At 48.6% G+C, this 18,540-nt stretch overlaps 1 protein-coding gene across 4 annotated transcripts; it reads right to left on the bottom strand.

The window, feature by feature from the left end:
• Positions 1 to 1,145: 1,145 nt before the first annotated feature.
• On the bottom strand, positions 1,146 to 13,980 carry LOC128807091 (uncharacterized). 4 transcript variants are annotated; one of them, XR_008437046.1, is made up of 6 exons: positions 13,607 to 13,980; positions 9,455 to 9,735; positions 7,653 to 7,813; positions 3,401 to 3,490; positions 2,037 to 2,744; positions 1,146 to 1,801 (listed from the first exon to the last, which is right to left on the bottom strand). XR_008437046.1 is itself a non-coding variant. In XM_053977137.1 (4 exons), the coding sequence occupies exons 1-4, from the start codon at positions 6,067 to 6,069 to the stop codon at positions 1,705 to 1,707; spliced, it is 429 nt and encodes a 142-aa protein (XP_053833112.1). In that variant the 5' UTR covers positions 6,070 to 6,375; the 3' UTR covers positions 1,146 to 1,704. The 4 variants fall into 4 exon arrangements, 2 of the variants coding, with proteins under 2 accessions (XP_053833112.1, XP_053833111.1); XM_053977137.1 differs by lacking the exons at positions 2,037 to 2,744; positions 3,401 to 3,490; positions 7,653 to 7,813; positions 9,455 to 9,735; positions 13,607 to 13,980 and adding exons at positions 4,039 to 4,154; positions 4,539 to 4,676; positions 5,992 to 6,375; XR_008437047.1 differs by lacking the exons at positions 2,037 to 2,744; positions 3,401 to 3,490; positions 7,653 to 7,813; positions 9,455 to 9,735 and adding an exon at positions 4,400 to 4,676 and having other exon boundaries at positions 13,607 to 13,974.
• Between the last annotated feature and the right edge of the window lie 4,560 nt (positions 13,981 to 18,540).

The raw sequence follows: 18,540 nt of genomic DNA, 5'->3' as shown, positions 1-18,540 counted from the left end.
TTTGTTTTGATTTTTCATCCAGCCTAGGCAGAGAATTCTCATGGAGAAACCCCAAAAATAAAGGCTATGGGGTCGGGGGACGGGGGGTCGTGGCACGAGCAATGTTCTGCTTTAAATTAAAAACCCACTGGGAAAAATAAATCTGTGGATCTAATGCCGCTCATTTCCAATCCTGGACCAGCTTCTGTGTGATTGCCTGTGATTCCAGCTGCTCCCATGGGATTTTAAGCCTATGGGTCTCTAATGAAGTGTCAGGTGCTGAGCATGACAGAAATTAATGGGAAATCTCTCGGGATCAGGCATTGTCCCAAAGAGCTGGCAGTGCCCAACATTCCTGAATGGATTTTGGGGATCCCAGCAGAGCCCTTCCATAGTGTCCCTGTGGAGCTGACACTGGCCAGCATTCCTAGCTGGAATTTGTAGGTCACAGTCTCCCCTTCCATGGTGTTCCTATGTCTCTGGCACTGCTCACCATCCCTGCCCAGGGTTTGGAGGTTCCAGCACAGCCCCCCCAGCACATCCCGCTGCTTCCTCAAGTCCCCTTGAACCAGGATAATTTTTTGGGGTGGGGGCACCCAAACCCAGCAGAATTGGCTTTTACCAGTTTTGGGGATCTTCCCTCTCCCCTCACTGAATTCCTGCTGCCAAATCCCAGCCTCAGGCTCAGCTCCCCGTCCCCTCAATCCCTCTGAGGAACTGGACTTGGATTTCCCAATCCAGCAGGGCAGCAACGCTGTTTCTCCTCACTGTGTATCTTGATTGCAGGAACGGCTTAAGAAATAATTCAAAGAAATTCAGAGAATGAAGAGACACAAAGGAAGAGCTGCCAGCTCCAACCAAGGGCTGCTCAAATCCCTTCTCACTGATTTGCTTTAATTAACCAATGCAAATGAACCAGTCCAAACCACATTGATACAATTTTATTCTTTTAAATCAAATTAGAAATACTGCAGAATATAAAAGAACACTTTTAACCCCAAAACTCTTCTAGGAGATACACAGGGCAGGGCTGCACTGCACCCCCAAAGTGAGGATTGGGAGAACCAGGAGAAAAGAAAATCCAGACTGAGATTCCTGGGAGATTGGTGCAGCTTCTGCCAGCCAGAACAACCCTTGGTCTGGGCACACCTGCGGGATGTCATCAATATCCTCCTGGGCCTTTTTATTAAAAGCAGATTTCCACAGAGAATTAATGAAATACAGAAAATTAAATAGAAACAGAAAGGAGCAGCTCCCTCAGCCCAGCAGGCTGCAGCATCCAAAAGAAAATTAACAGAAAGATTATGGAGTATGGATTGGGACCATCCCAAATCCCAAATTCCCCATGTGGAATACCACTCTGCTTTGCTCTATAGATCACCACCTCTCTTGGTGGACAAACCCTTCAGCTTTGCTTCCAATTCACCGAGCTCCCAGCTGTGGCCACTGAGATTGTCTGCACTGTGCCCAGGGTGGGATCCAGGGAGACTGGCAGGGAATTGCTGTGGGAACGCTGCCCGGGAAGCTCCTGGCCCTGCCCTGTGCCTGCAGCCCAGAGGGAGATCTCTTCCCACAGCTCCGGCTGCGCTCGGCGCATCCCGGCGGTTCCCACACTGAGCCGCACGGGTCCCTCTCTCCACTGCCTCGGGAGCGTCCCTGCAGTGCCAGCAGGAAAGGAGCCTCTCTGGGACACGGACTGGGGATCCAGGGGGAGAAAAGGAGTTTTCAGTCTCCAGCCTGACCCAGCAGCTGGGCCTGGCGGTCGCTGGTAAAGCCCCGGCAGAGGCCACCTTGTCCAGGGCATTGATGCCAGAGGCCATTCCTGCAAAATCAGGAAAAAAGGGATGAACCTTGGAGCTCCTGGAGTTAGCCAGGAGCTTTGCCTAAAGACTGGAAGGAAAAACTCACATCCCCAGTAGAGATAAAAACAGAGGGGAAAAGTGCAACCCGAGGTGATGAAAAGAGAAGGGAATGATTGGAACCATTTGAAATGGGTAAGAGGAAATGGCCTGACGTGATCCTAGGGGAGGTTTAGGCTGGATATTGGGAAGTCTCACAGTGGAAAGGCTGTCCAGCCCTGGCACAGCTGCTTAGGGCACTGGTGGAGGCCCCATCCCTGGAGGGATTTAAAGCCGTGTGGATGTGGCACTTGGGGACATGGGACAGTGGTGGCCTCAGCAGTGCTGGGGAACGGTTGGGCACTGTGATCTCAGAGGGCTCCTCCAACCTGAAGGATTCCATGATTCCAAGGACACCCTGAACCTGCCAGCACATACACACCTGTGCCTGTTGCAAGCATCATTTCCCTTCCTCTCCCTCGCTTGGCTGACAAACATTCCCTGATGACAGGGAACACAGAAGCAGTCCTTGCTGTGGGAGAGGCCAGCAGGATTCGATCCAATTCTCTTCAGAAAGAGCTGACAGGATCCAGCCAGTCCTGTCCCCAGCTGCTTGGGAAGCTCCCAGTCCCTTCCAGCAGCAAGAGAGGGAAATCACCTCGTGCTGAGGGACAATGACATGAGAGCTGTAGGGAGAGAGCGGCAGAGACAGGAGAGGAACAACACCAGAGCTTTCCAAAGGGAACACCTGCCAGATCAACCTCCAGGACCTGTGGAAAACATTTTCCAGCTGAACTGTGAGTTCATCTACTCCCATCTTCCACTCACTGACCTTTCAGCCATGGCCAGGAGCTGCTATGGATGGAAGGTCCCCTCTGTGTCCATGGATGTGGCTTTTCCCTCACTGCCCCCACAGTCTATGGGGAACTAAAGGAGAAGAAAAGAATTGAACAGGGAGTAAGTATCCATAAATACAGCAGATATGGCCACATGCCCTCACTGAGGTCATATAACAAATAATATCCCAAGCTATTGTGATGAAAGTCCCTTTTAGCTGGGAAAAGCAAGAGGAAACATTCCTGGTTCCCATCTCTGACTCCTTCCCTTTGCAGTACCAGTCACCCTGGAGTGCCAGGACAACAGGGAATGGCTTCCCACTGACACAGGGCAGGGATAGATGGCATCTTGGGAAGAAATTCTTCCCTGGGAGGGTGCTGAGGCCCTGGCACAGGGTGCCCAGAGAAGCTGTGGCTGCCCCTGGATCCCTGGCAGTGCCCAAGACCAGGCTGGATGGGGCTTGGAGCAACTGGGGCTAGTGGAAGGTGTCCCTGCTCATGGAACTCAATGGGCCTTAAGGTCCCTTCCCGCACAAACCATTCCAGGATTCTACACAAGAGGACCGGTGCTCAGCTTTGAGCTGGGCAACTAAATGATCAAACTAAGTCCAAGCCTTTAATATTTTAGGGAATGGCAACCTCTAGACAGTAATAAACACTTAGAAAGTCAAGGGAGGTGCCCAAATTAGCAAATAGCCCAAGGCTGTGGTGTCTGAATATTGGACTGCAATGAGGTGAACCACCCACCTGACCAGTGACTGCCAGGCTGGGACACTGCTGTGTCTTCCCACTATGGAATTCCCCAAATAACTGTTATGGATCCTGTTTCTATTTCTCCTGAAGAGAAAATGATAATAATAATAATTAATAAAAATTAAAAAGTCACATGTTACAAACATATCTATGTATGCATCTATCCCACATATAAATTATTACATGTATAGAGACTCAAACACTCAACTTGGCTGAAAGTTTCAAAACTAAGAGGGAAAACTGCTTTTCACCCTGAGATTTGTTCATGCTGTGGATAAAGTCCAGGTGTGTTTCTGAAGATGCTGAGGAGATGAAATTACTTGTTTTCATTTTTGGATTACTAGAGGAATGGGGAGATGGTGATGCCTGGTTTTGTTTTCCCTAAACACATCAGACTTCAATAAACCAGAAACATCCAAAAATGGACAGCTCTGAGTCTTGCATCATGACTAAAAGGGTGAAAAAGTATTTCTGCAACTTTTAAAATAAAAGCAATTATTCAGAAGCAGTTCTAGAGGTTTTTCATCCAAACAAGACTTGTCCTACATGGTTCCATGCAAAGATCGAACTCATGGGAAAACCCCACACACTAACTGAGCTTAAGCAGGAAAGAGAAATAATAAAATGCTGACCTTGAAGCAACTTTTCCAGCTCTTTGGAGCCAGTGGTGATATGGATGATTTCTGATCACTGCAGGTGGAATTCTGTGCTGTAGTGAAATCCTGGGAGCCAGTTTGGCTGCCTCAGCCTGAGGGAAAACCCAAGTGAGCAGTGCCAGGAGAGATCATGCCATTCATTAACCCCCAGTAATTAATATTTCCTGCCTTGTGGAGAGGTGCCTGTATCATTCCATGCACATTTCACAGACCTTGCACGAGTTAGTATCTCTGCATAGAACTGAAATTCTGCTCCAAGAAAAGCTCCAACATCCCTTTTGTGTGTCTTATGGAAATATCCTCCCCTTCAGCTCAATCCTGTGCTGGTGCATTTTACCTTTTCCCATCACAAGTCATGTGACACCTCCAATCACCTTTACTGCCCTTTGGAGACCTTCCAAATTTCCCACAATGCTTTCAGCCAGCAGAAATAAACCTGTGGAATATCTTGGATTAAAGTTCCAGAACATCCTTACAGGGATTTTGTGAGCTTTGGTTTCACTGATGCCTTTAATGTTCAGCAGCTCCTTCTCTGGTGCAAAAGCCACAACCTCCACTGTGTGAAATCCAGCTGCTTCCAGATTCTTCCCATCACTGGAATTTGTGCCACAAAGCTGGCAGGGAGGGAGGAAAAGCAACACGTGTTGGTATTTTGGATTGTTTTGGGGTTTGTTTTGACAGAACACAAGTAAGCTAAGAAGTTTGTAGACTCATCATGTTTTGAAGAAAAAAGTTTAGGTTGGCTATTATGAGGGAATACTTCCCTGGGAGGATACTGAGGCCCTGGCACAGGGTGCCCAGAGAAGCTGTGGCTGCCCCTGGACTCCTGGCAGTGCCCAAGGCCAGGCTGGACGGGGCTTGGAGCAAGCTGGGAGAGGGGAAGGTGTCCCTGCCCATGGCAGGAGTGGAGCAGGACGAGCTTTTAAGGTCCCTTCCACCCCAAACCATTCCGGCATCGCACGGCTCCAGCTCTGGCGGGCCCTGCCGGGTTCCCCCTCCCGCGGTCTGGAGCTCCCCGCGTTCCCTGCCCGGGGTCCCCTCACGGTGCCCAATTCCAGCCCCCTGTTCCTGCCCCTCAGGCCCTGGACTTGTCAGGGTCCTTCGCCACAGCTGCCTCCCCAGCTCTCCCCCTCGCAGATCCCTGGGGCTGTGCCGGCCCTTTCTGAGCCCCTGCCCTAGGGTGACAGCCTTTGCTTTGCACCACGGCCCGCCCCAGCGATTGCTCCCGCTGGAATATCCCCCCCACTGTGTGTGTGGCTGCTGGAAGCCGGGAGGTGCCTCGGGGCTGGGTTTTTGGGAGGATGATGGGGATTTAGCACCTACTGCAAGCGCCTGCAGTAGGGACTGCACACGATTGTAGAAAAATGCTGATTTGTGCCCAGGGCTGCCTAAACACCCATCCTGCAGAATTCCAGGGCTTCTTCCTTCTTTCTTCACTGCCATTGGGTTAAACTGGAACCTCTGGGAGATGGAAGGCTCCCATGGAGAGCTGGAGGTTTGCAGGGAGAACAGAGTTCATCTAATCCCACCTGACCTCTGGTTCTTCAGCTCCTCTACGTAGCTCCATCAAGGGCCCAGGAGCTGGGCACCCAGAGCAGCGGGAGCCGGGGCTGGCAGGACTCTGCTGGCTGCTCCTCGTGGCTCAGCCCTGTCTGCAGCTGAGAGCAGGCAGGGGATGGACATGGGGCTGGCAGGCAGCTGCTGTGCCCCTGCAGGATTTAATCAGCAGCTCCAATGGCCTCCTGCTCCTTGGGGTGTCCCGAGGTGCCCTCACAACCCAGAACAAACACCCAAGCTGGGAGCTACCATCCCACGGATCCCTGCCTTTCCCTGAGCCCCTCATTTTCAGCAGTTTTGTCTCAACACCCATTTCTGCTGTGCCTTCTGCACGGCAGGGGGATGGAACCTTCCCAAGGGGGATGCTCTCACCAACGTGTCCTTCTCTGCCCCTCCTCCTGGCAGCATCACTGACCCTCTGAGCAGGACCCTGAGCGAGGCCGAGTTCATCGACTGCTTCCAGGAAACCAAATGGGCTTTGAACCTCTTAGTGAGACACAGGAGTTTCCATCACATGCAGGGACAGGGCTTTTCCCAGTGTATCCCAGCAGCAAGTGTTCAGAGGGAAATTAGAACAGAAAACACTGCCAAGGGACAAAGGTGTGAGTGAATTCCAGGTTCTTCAGAAACCAGGACACCTTGTGTCAGGCTTGTGCAGGTTTCCTGGGACAAGCTGTTAAACCAAAACTAGAAACATCCAGTCCAGGATGGGACAGAGCAGCCAGAGGGTTGCAACACCTGGGTCTTTTCAGATCCAGGCCTGGGAAATCTCTGCTTGACAGCAGCTGAAGTTCCTCATTGCCCTGATATTCCTGGCTCCTCTCTTTCCCCCCTGCCAGAGCCTCTGGATTGTGGAGAGGATGAAAAGCACGACCACAACGATATTCCCAGTCCTGCCAGCTCTGCTCAGTGAAACACGAGGGATCAGGAGGTGAAGAAGCCAGCAGGAATTCTGTCAATTGTGACCAAACTTGTCCAGCGAACACATCCCACAAGATCCTTCCTGGGCAGTCATTAATAAGGAAACTCCAGAGGTTGTAAACAACCCTAATGCAGGACACCAAGCTTAGCCCTTTCCTTGAGAAGCAAAAAGGGATAATTTGTGCCTGCTCAGGATCAGAAGGAGCAGCTGATCTGACAAGAGCCCATGATTGAGGGTGGAGCAGAGCTGGGACTCCGTGGTGAAGCCCTACCACGTTCCTCCCCATGTGGCTGCCGAGTCCCTGAGAAGTGCCCGTTCACTGGGTCAACCTGCTGCCAGCAGCTGCTTCCCACTTCCCACTCCACACTAATGTTTCATCTCTGGCATTTCCATTGCTTTGCATTTCAGTGGGAGCAGGGAACCTGTCTCTCATAGCAGCAGTGCCAGGAGCCCAGGGCAGAAGGAGGAGCTGCATGGAAGCACAAACTGGAGAGGTTTCTGTCCAAGACTGAGCACCAAGATGTTTCCTATTACCATCCGAGTAGCAGTTGCATCTGGACAGTTTTCCTTATCTCCTGTTAATAGGCCCATCAATGTCTTGCCACATGACTCAGAGATAACACTCTCCAGGAGCCAGTTCTGTTTAACAGGTGATTAAGGACACACCTCATGACTCAGAATAACATCAGCCCATTGTGAGATGCTCAGCCCAGGGGGAGAAGCTAGGCATTCCCACCTGGATAAATCCAGGGATTTCTAGACAGAAAGGCAGCCTTTCCACAGGTTTCCGAGAAGACACAGCAACCAGATCTGTCACTCCAGGAGGACTGCAGCCACTCCAATTTGGACTGCTACCAGCACGCTGACCAAAGGGGTGTCAGGTTGTATTCTGACTTTGTCAGTGGTTTTCCTTTTATATCATTGCATGTATTTTTGTCTTTTTTTTTCCCTTTTCCCAATAAATTGTATTTCTGACTTGGAGTCTCTCACTGGTTTTGCTTTCAAACCAGAACAGTTTCTCACCACATCTCCGCTGATTGCTGCTGCCGAAATGCAGTTCTGGCAGGAAATTAATCCCAAGTGTTTGCTCTTCCATTCTGCCACAGCTCACCTCAAACACCAGCAGATTTGGAGCCTTTCCGTGGCCAGGGCAGCTCCAGGTGCCACAGACAAGACCTTGGTGGGGACTTTTCCTTGTCAGCAATTTGCCAATGGACCCTCAAAACACCAATCCTGTTGTTTTCATTCGTGGAACCAGTGGGATTCTCAATCCTGCAAGAGGCAGAAACAACAATAACCCACCTGGCCCTTCCTCACTAGGACTTCCAAAATAAGGCAAGATTTGTGTGTCTGTTCAAATCACCTTCAAAGGCACTGATTTAACAGAGAGGGGATTCCACCCCTCCTGAAATTCATCAGGAATTAGAAATGGACACAAAATAAAAAGGAATGATTCCTATGCCCTACACCACAAACTCTTCTCATCAGTCTGCAACACGCCCCCCGTGTGACAGAAAAGAGGAGACACACTCAGGGTGGGGTTAAACTGTGTTTCCTTTCTCTTTCCAGGCCAAACTCAGGAAACATATCCAGAATCCCCACACTATGGAGTTGGTGCATTTCCTATTTGGGCCACTGGAACTGGGAAATCTTATTCCCAGGTCTCACAAGGAGAAGCAGCTTGAAGTAAACACAGGAACCCCAGCAAATCTGAATCTTTCCACCCCATCATTAAAACCTTACCGTGAATATCAAAACCTGGGCCTCCAGAGCTTTTTTATCAGGAGTTACATCCCTGGATTTGTTAATTTCCTAATATTATCTCTTCCCAACAAAGCACTGGGCATCTAAGGAATATAGAAATGGGTGTGCTAACCACTGGCTACCCTCTGGAATGTCAGAGCTTGGAAAGAAGAGCAGCTGGGGCTTTTCCTGGTGATACCCGTGATGTGTACTTTACCTAAGAGTCCCTTGCCACATGTTCCCCTGAATCCACCAAAAATCCACCTGTTCATTCCCCAGCTGCTTCCTCCCTCTTTTCCTTTATCCAACAGAATTTTAACAGGTGAATAGTCCCCTCTAAAACAGCACCCTTCATTCCAAACCTAATAGCAAACAAATAATTTCCTCTGACCTTCATTATTAGGATTTCACCAAGAGCTGGTGGATGGAAAACGATCCTCTCCTGGCCCCTGCTGGATTCCTGGAGCAGGCATTCTTTCCCTCTTTCCCCTGCCCCCTTTCAGGCTTTGTTCCACAGCTTTGGCTTCCAATCCTTGGATCCCTTCCCTCTCTCCAGGAGCTCCCAGCAGTCCCACACCCTCTTTTCTCCCATCCTGGTCATTTCTCCAGTAATGGATCTGTGCATTTCAATTCCCTTCTCTTTCCTCCAACAATTCCCACCAATCCAGACCTAAAGCTGACACAGGGAACGCTTGGTGCCCACAAATCCAAATCCAGACCTTGCCATCCCTAAAGCAGCAACTCCAAACACACAATCCTGGGAAATTTGCATTAATTCAAACCTAACATTCAGGCCCCACGGCTCAGGCTGCAGCACAAAGTCAGTGCAACAAGTGATCCACAGGAGCTGTGGGATGTTCTGCTGCTCCTGCAATGCCATTTATGGCTGAGCAGGTCAGAACAAGGTCTGAGCAGACAGGACTGGAGAATCAACACCAAGCAGTGACCCCTGTGCTTGGCAGGGGCCTGGAGCATCCCAGTCCAGGCTCTGGGTTTCCTTCCTCTTTTTTTCCTGCAATTAACCTGGCAGGGGGACTTTTGAATCCATCCAGACACTGACATGTTTCCTGAAAGGGAGCCTCCATATAAATGGGGAGCACAGAAGAACTTAGTGCCACATTCAGAAACCCTTCAGCAAAGCACTGGAAAAGCAAAGTGGTGTGGGATTACCTGGAGTGCCAGGGAACCGAAGCCACGGTCGAAAACCAGCACACAGCAAACAGCTGCCACTGCTTCTCTCTCCACTCACTACAGCAAGCACAGCTTCCCTGGAATTTCACACTCAAGAGTCTCTTCCAAGCTCAGCAGGTGAACAAACAGGAACTCCAACATCTCCTTCCTCTCTACTTTGGACAGCACAGACCCACCAGGAGGAACTGGAATCCAAGGGTGGATCCAAACGTGGGACTCCTGCTTGCCACTCTCCACCTTTTCTCCAGCTGTGCCCTGGGCTGGGAAGCAAAAGACAACAAACCTTTTAAAAACATCCCTGAGGTGTTTTGAGGATGCTCAGGCCTGGGAGAAAGCCCTTCCCAGCACCCTCTTGGCCTTTTCCCACTCCGAGGAACTGTGGAAATGCACATCCACACCTGAGGTAGACAGCCTGGGATGCTTTCTGCACACCAAACACCACAGCCCCGAGCACCAGGAGCCTCAAAAAGCTCTGGATACAATTCCCAGCCTCAGTGAGCTGTAGGGAGTTAAACCCAGCAGAGAGGAGAAGAGGAACCCTGTGTCCTTCTGACTGACCCCACAGCACAGGCAGGAGCAGGGGCCGAAGCTGTTGGGTTTGGCTACTCAAACACCAAAGCTTTTAGCATTGCTGGGGCAACTTCAGTGATTTTTCCTGTCCTAAAAGAGAGGAGGAAAAGAAAATGAAGTCCCCTGTGGCAGTCACAGTCTTCTGGCTCACTGTCTGAGCACACAGATGCTCATCCTCTGCAGCACCTGGAAAAAAACTTGGAAAAGGCAAAAGTAAAATGATGTTTCTCATCAGAAATTGAGTGTCTATGAACATCAGTTTTTGATAAATTTAATAAGGTCACTTTCCTAGACAAACCCCAGGCCATGGAAGGTCTCTCCAGGCAGGAGAACTACAGCAAGCCCAGGGAGACACAGTCAGGGATTGGCACTTCCTAAAGACCCCTCTGCACCTTTGCCCTTTATTTGTAAAGATGGGGGTGGCAGCTGCCCAGGAATGCTGCTCAGAGACATGGAGCACAGGGGAAGTTGTGAGGACTCAGGTGGAGAGAACAAAGAAACAGAGCCTGTTTTCTTTGTTTCTGCTCCTCAGTCACAGGAACAGAGCCAGGCTGTGAGCACTGCTCTGCCTTTGATGGATCATTTTTGCTCAGGGCCCTCAGCTCCATCCTCTCCTGAGAGCAGCAGAGAACTGCTGCAGGAGAAGAGCTGAGTTAGTCACAATCCAGGGATGCAGCCATTCCAGAGGGGAATTGACAAAGACTTTTCTCACACACAGAAATCCCACAAAAAAACACTGAGTCTGACTTCACTGAGCTGCAGCACAAAGCTGCTCACAGCAGGCAAAGGCAAGAGAAGCACACAGCACCACTGAAACAGCATCTGGGTTTGGGGGAACACAACCTTATCAAATTAGGGGATGGCATTTGGGAACAATCCTGGCTGCCTGGAGGCAATTCAGGCCCCACGACTCAGGCTGCAGCACAAAGTCAGTGCAACAAGTGATCCACAGGAGTTATGGGATGTTCTGCTGCTCCTGCAATGGCATTTATGGCTGAGCAGGTCAGAACAAGGCCTGAGCAGACAAGACTGGAGAATCAACACCAAGCAGTGACCCCTGTGCTTGGCAGGGGCCTGGGGCGTCCCAGTCCAGGCTCTGGGCTTCATGTGCCTGCTTCTACTGCAGTGAACCTGGCAGGGGAACTGGTAAATCACAGACCCTACAATGAGACACTGCCTGAAGCAGAAATAAAATCCAGCTGCAGCAAAACCCACGACCACATTCAGAAACTCTTCAGCAAAAAAAAGCCTTGGAAAAGCAAAGGTGGTGTGGCGACCTGGAGCTCCAGGGGACTGAGGGGAAGGTGGACAAGAAGCAGCCAGCAAAGAGCTGCCCCTGCTTCTCCCTCCAGCCACCACAGCAAGAGCAGCTTCCCTGCAATTTCACACTCAGCATCTCTGCCAAGTTCAACAAGCCAACAAAAGGCACTCCAAGATTTACTTCAGACTTTTCCAGCGCTGCACTTGCCACGATCCTTTGGGCACAAGGAGCCTTCCAGACTGTCCCACACCTTCACATCCCACTGGCTCGTTTTGGCATAGTTGGAAAAGTTCACTGTCCCTTCCAAAAGGATCTGCAGTCTCTTTCTGAAGCCAGAACATCCCCAGTTTTGCTTTTCCCTTGAATGTTCTGTTCCCTGCACAACCAAGGCCCTTCCAGTGCCTGGCAAGTGCCAGCCGAGGAATCCAAGCCCAGAGCCTGCCTGGGAGGAAGGAATGTGTGTGCCACAGGAAGAGTGTGAAAATGCATATTAAATGATTGGCTCTTTGCAAATATTAAATTGAATACTATATGTGTTATGTTGGAAAGTTATTTTGTAGTACTGTATCAATCCTTTTTAAGTAGTGTGGTGGATATAGTTTTAGGTTATAACATAATGTTATAACAGAAACTATGCAATGTAAGATTTTTTTTAACTAGCTCAAGAAAGGGATGAGATAATCAAGAAAATCTTCGCACAGAGATAACAGCAACAAGACAATTAGGAGTTACTACCTCCTTATCAGAAAAGACAAACATCCTTCCACCTCCTCTCCATCTTTAAGGAGACACCAGGATTAAGGGGAAGAAGTTGACGATAACCAGAGAACACCCTTTGAAAAGAATTTATGCATCATGTATAAGATACATGAATATGCAACAGGCTACTGCTTTTAAGGGTTAATCCTTTGTTAGTAAGCCATGCTTTCAAGAGGAAAGCATCCAGACATCCGTAATTCTTTGCTTTTTATTGTCCTTTATTGTCCTAACTCTGTCTAAATTCTTATTACTCTATTTTTATAACTATTTTATTACTATTAAACTTTTAAAATTTTAAAACAAGTGATTGGCATTTTTCACAAGAGCATCCGAAGCCTGTCACTGCCAGCCCTCCCTTCTCACCACGGCCCCAATGGCACCAGAACTGTCCCTGCAGGCAGAAATCCCCCTCGGGAACACCATGAGCTGTCTCTGAAACAGAGATTTTTAGAGTTAAGTTAACAAAATGAATTAAGCATTTATAATTTAGCTTGTAGAGTTATGTGTTGAATTTTAACCTTTTACTTAAGAAACCTCTGCCTGGTACAAAAGGCATAGGAAAATGCAAATTTCTGAAGCTTCTTGCATAAAGAACAATACCAGAAGAAGCAAAGAACCCAGATAAAGAAGCTCCTCTGTCTCCAAGCCTATCAAGACTGACAGACGTACTCAGATAAGCACCAAAGGACCAAAAGCGCATGCGCAGAGAGGAAAAGTTCAAAAGTTCAATTATGAGGAAGACCACAATCTTCAGCCTCAAGACCACCGAGAGACCCCCGTACGACCACCACAGCAAACCACGCGTGCCAAGAAGGGCGTGGACTTATTTAGCATGAGAGGCGAGGACAGGCGGGGCCAGGGGTTGAATATGCATTGAAAAGTTGTGCAATGTATCGCATATGGAACATCTTTGAGAATAAAAGCGTGGGTCAGACTGAGGCTCGGGGCACAAGTTTTGGAGAGCTATCTCACTTGTGCCGGGCGCTGACATACATACCCACTTCATAACTACCCCAGGTTGTGGAGTCTATTTATTTATTCCACGTATCGCTTCATCTCCAGTGTACCACTGGGCTGGGAGAACAGACCAGCAGCTCGCAGGGAAATCAGGGGCACCTGCTGAGCCAACAGCAGCTGTGGAAAGGCATGGAGGCAGCACCTCACCAAAACTACATTAAAAGAAATGCCAACACCTCAGGAGTCACTCCAGTGTTGAGTTCCTAAAGCAAAACCAACAAGGATTTTTATTTTTAGATGCTTGGAAAAAGTCTGTCCCATTTTAACCCATTTTTTGTGGCTTGTTTCCAGCTGCTGATGTTCATTTCCCAGCTCAGACCTGGCTCCCAGCGCTTATGGCTAGTTCCACACACACACAGACACACGAAGCTGCTGCCAGCTGTCATTTCAGCAGCTCCCGGGGACATGAACACCCCCTACACCTCCCACCTCCTCAGCCCGAGGCCAGCCAACACTCCCAGGGAATTCTCCCTGCTGGCCCTGCCTGGCAAACCCTGTCTCCAGCTCCGGCCACCGCCTCTCACCTCCTGCAAAAGAGCAGCTGCATCCTGCTGGTGCTCCCGGCGCCGCTGGCCCACGGCCCGTGTCCCCATGGCCCGTGACCACGCACCGGGAAACGCCGCGGAAAATCACGCTGGAAGCGCGGCCTCGGCGTCGGCGTTGGGGCCGGCTTCAGGCAATTGGAGAGACGTCTTTGAAAGGCGAGGGGTCCTTCTAAGACGCAATTTCCTCCCCTACCCAAGGTGCATGCGCAAAATACCGCCATTTTTGGAAGGTCAAATAAGGCTCATGCCGATCAGCTATCTTCGGTGTGGCATCACGTGACTTCCGGTGCAATCCGCCATCTTGTGTGCTGTCAGAAGTCACTTTTTGTTAAGACGCCCTCTTCGGTGGGGCATCACGTGACTTCCTGCTCGTGCCACCACACTGGGTACTGGCAGAAGTCATTTTCTGATCAGCCACCATATTTAGTGTGGCATCACGTGACCACGGGGGTTTGTGGGGTTTTTTTTCCGCCATCTTTGGTACTGGCGGAAGTAACTGCCGAGTGAGATGCCAGCTTTGGTGTGGCATCACTTGACTTTATCCCTTTTGTACTGGCAGAAGCCACTTCCGTCTGGGCCGCTGTCGTGGTTTGACATGAAAGTGAATTTTTTTTAGGAAGTTGGGTCAAACCAATCAGTGGTCAGGTTTGGATATTGGCACCTAGAGTGACCACTGAAAGTATGGACACGCCTCTGAGAACACAGGGGGTTAAAAGCAAGAACTCCCAGGAGAACTGTCTCTTTTGGTTCCGGTCGTCAGAGAGTGCAGACCTCCCCTGCCCAGCTACGGGCTGGGTGGGGGAGGGGAAGCCACGCGGCCTTGTCCAGGTAGGCCGAGGGACTGAGGGTCTGGAACCGAGCCAGCTCCTGGATGGAAGGGTGGAGAGGAGCGGAGATGCCTTTGTTCCCCCCCCCCCCCCAAGAGGGAAAGAGACAGAGAGCCTGGCGGTACCTGGAAATTTGCCAGCAGAGGAGAAGGAGAAGGGGGGAGGGATGTCCAGCGTGGGAGGCAGCGGAACACCGGACCAAGATATCAGCCGTCCAAGGAGTCTGAACGTTTAACCCTTTCCAGGAAATGAGGGCTTTTTAAAAGTATTACTCCTCCTTGATTTGTAGTAGAAGAGAGATAGTCCGGGACTTGAGATGTTAGAAGAAGAAATATTTAAGTGGGAGGAGATGATGAAGTAGCTTTTGGCTGGACTTTTCTTGTTAGCCATAGACTGAACCAAAATCTCCTACAACAGAGACTGCATTTTAGGGGGATGCAGTGGTGACCCAGGGAGACCTGTTTCAGCTTCGAACAGCACAAAAATGGCGAGAAACGAAGAAAGCTGAAGAAGGAATGGTGATACCCTCTGTCTTCGGGAAGAAGATGAGTCCTGTTTTTAGACCCCTCGGCCCCAGGAGAAAATGGGGGGGACTGTAGTCCCAAGATGAGAAACTGAACTGTTGTATTTTTAGGTCCGTGGCAAAGTATCCTTAAAGGAGCCCTATGAGCAGTCTGTCCATGCACAGTGGTGAGAGCACTGTGACATGGAATAGAGAGTGTCACACTGGCAGATTTTTTTTTCCGGGCAGTTGCCATGTGTGACAGGGAAACACAGGGGGGCAGCTGTGTTTCCTGGGGGGTCTGTAGTGCAAGAGAGACTTCTCTCTCCCTTAATAGTTTAAGTATAGATTACCTGAAGGGTGGTAATTTGATCAAGAATCCTGGGTGATGTTTCATGGCTAGGTGTTTTTGGAATTGGGAGGAGGAGGGGTAGTTTAAAAGGTCTTTATCCTGGATTTAGTTTATGTGTTTTCTGTATTAGTAGTAGTTTAATAAAGTTTTTTTTTTTGTTATTAAGCTTGAGCCTGCTCTGCTCTGTTCCTGATAACATCTCACAGCATTTATTTAAAGAAGGTGCATTTTCATAGGGACGCTGGCATGGCGCCAGTGTCCAACCATGACAGCCGCCATCTTTGGTGTGGTACCATGAAGGCCCTCGCTCCTTACAAAGGTGTCTTCTCGGCTGCCTGAAGCCGACCCCACTGCGATGCCGTCCTGGCCCCGAGCCTTCCCGCCGTTGTGCCTCCCACGGTGACACACAGATTGTCACTTCGGAAAGGATTGCACAACCCAGCAATGGCTTCAAGAAAGAACTGTGAAATTCAAGGGAAAGGCCATTTCCAGGAGAGGTGCTGGAGGGACAAAGGCGGTGAGCTGAGCTGAGCTGCTCACGCCGAGCCTCTGCCTGGGCTCTGGTCTGCACTCCCCAGCTCAGAGCAAGGCTCCCGCAGATCTCTGCCAGCTGCTTGCAGCTCATCCCTGCCTGCTCGGAGCAGGCAGGGAGGTGACGGGGGCTCTTCCAGTGCCCCTTTTTGTTCTGCAGTGCAGGCACGCACACGTTCAGTGCAGCTCTGCGTGAGCTCTCTGTGCTGTTCAAGATGTGTTTTGTGGTCAGCATGAGCGGCTGGGGAAGGGATTACTGAGGTGAAATTTAGGTGCTATGCTTGTTTGTGACTGTCCCGTAAATTACCACTTGCAAAGCCCTTTGCAAACACACTTATCCCGTTCCTTCGCCTCCTCACAGAGCCAGCAGCTAGCTGGCATCCAGTCTCTTTAAAGTGGTAAATGAACAAAGATCCAGGAGCCAGCCAGTGTGACTCTCACCACACAACTCAGTGCTCTGGAGTTCTTGTCTTGGTCAGGTCCTTCCAGCTATAGCTTACACTGCTAGAACAACACCGCCTCCTGTGCACTTGCCTTACGTCACCTTAACCCCTCAGATGACAGCAGGAGCCTTGGCACGAGCAGAGACACAAAGCAGTAGGCAGGGAACACCATCATCATCATCACCTTTTTTTCCAGTTTCATATCTTTCAGCTCTGGCCCAGAATCAGGTTTTTCATATATCACAGCCAGCCAGATACTCAGCATTAATTCGCTCAGAAATTTTTCCTGTGTTTTGCAACACACAAATGCTTGTGTCAGTCCTTTAAATCCTTCCATCTGGAAGGATCCAAAATTGCTTATGAATTTAAGTTCCTCAAGTTTGAAACACATCCTCTGTGTGGTAGAGTGAATTCAATCCAACAATTCCCAGGTTAATGCCAAGCTCTGGGTTATTTTGGGATGAATTGTTCTTCATTTCCCACAATGGAGCAGATGTATGTAGACCACCATACACCCACTTCACATACCCAGCTGGATCCTTTGACACATTTTGAAGTATTTTGTTAATTTGTTTCGCCTAAATTTCTTGCTCTCAGTTCACAGACTTCTCTCATAAATTGTCCACTGGAAGTTTTATTTCCCAGGCTCACCTTGGTGTTTCTCAGAGAGGGCTGAGAGGTGCTTGCAGAGCCACATGGAAATCAAGGAACAGTGACAGTAACTGTCAGTTCCTCTGAAGTAACTTTGTTACTTTGTCCCACATCGCCTCCCACGGTTTCAATGGGAAATATTTTTTCTCCTTTACCTGCCCCTGACGTCTTACTCTGAAGCCTTCTGCTTGGTGGAGCAGCATTTTGCATTTGACTGCTGGACCCTGCAGATACTTAATCTAGAAGCCATTTGGATTCCTTTTAGATTAAAGAATACACAGTACTTCCCATTAAAGTCAGTGTCAGGTTTGGGGTTTCCCCCCTTAATGAAAGTCTTAAAAAAAAAAACCCCAACCTTTAAACAACTCAGTAGATTTTATAAAACAGCCTCCATTCCAATATTAAAGATGTTCTTTGAGAAACAGCTCTTGACAATATAAAATGTAATATATATTACACACTATATTGTTTACTGTAAAGGAAAAGAAAAAGAATTCAGCATTATTTTTGTATTAGTATATGATATATACATTTTATATATTATATATACAAATATTTGTACATTTGTATATTATTTGAAAAAATTTTAGTAAATGAAATTATTTGGAAATGCTGTGTTAAAATGTTCATTTTGCAATTGTTGAAATAGAACCTTTCTTCTTTATTGAAGGGTTTTTTTGTTTGTTTGTTTGTTTTTCACCAAATACAATTACAGAAATTAATTTCTATCTGCAAAATGTTTATGTTTTGATGAACACCACATTTTGTAATTACAAAATCTGGTAGTTCAATCTGTCTTTGCATTTCCTTATGGGATCAGTGTGTCCTGCTCCAGACCTGCAGGCACCTTGCATATCCCCTACCATGTAAAACCTTCATATTCCTGTTTTTCCCCTCAGATTTTTCAGCAGAGCCTGAGGCCCCTGAAGAGACACCTTATAAATAGAAAAAGTTATTAATATCCATAAATCACCAAATAAACTGTACTGGTGGGATCCAGAAATCTTATGGGATGCTTTTGCCAGTTCTCAGCACTCCAAATTCACTGGGGTGGGTTTAATCCCCACAGGATCCTGGAGAAAGAAGGGAAGGAATAATTCTGCATCCAGTCTGAGGGCTACATAATATGTTGAATAATTGCACATCAAGTGAGGAGGATGAAAACGACTATTGCAAACCAGCTCATTTGCTGAAAAAAAACGGCAGCATCCTGTGAGAGGAGAAATTTGTGACCATCTAATTAAGAAATATGTAATTATCCCTACACTTAACGGGTCTGAGCTTCCAGTTTACTTAGAAAGGAAGTCAGCCTCACCTAGATCCATGGGAAAGGTATGGAGAAACTAATCCTGGATTTCCAGACACTTGAAGGACAAGCCACTCTCAACCAATCTGTGATTCTGTATTGCTCTAAGTTCTATAAAATAGTAATTTACAGCAAGTTGAGGGAAAGTATGCAGAGAATGTAGAGAGGCAGAAATTACTTTCCCATGCAAAAGTTTTTGTTACCTGAGTTGGTGGATTGATTTCTTCCAATATAATTCTTGAAATGACTTTGTATACTGAAGCAGAGGAAATGTATTATTAATTGGCAGCAAGAAAAGGAA

Source organism: Vidua macroura, chromosome 5 (genome assembly GCF_024509145.1).
Source record: "Vidua macroura isolate BioBank_ID:100142 chromosome 5, ASM2450914v1, whole genome shotgun sequence".
NCBI classification, from domain to species: domain Eukaryota; kingdom Metazoa; phylum Chordata; class Aves; order Passeriformes; family Viduidae; genus Vidua; species Vidua macroura.
This window is presented reverse-complemented; position numbering and strand designations above follow the sequence as displayed.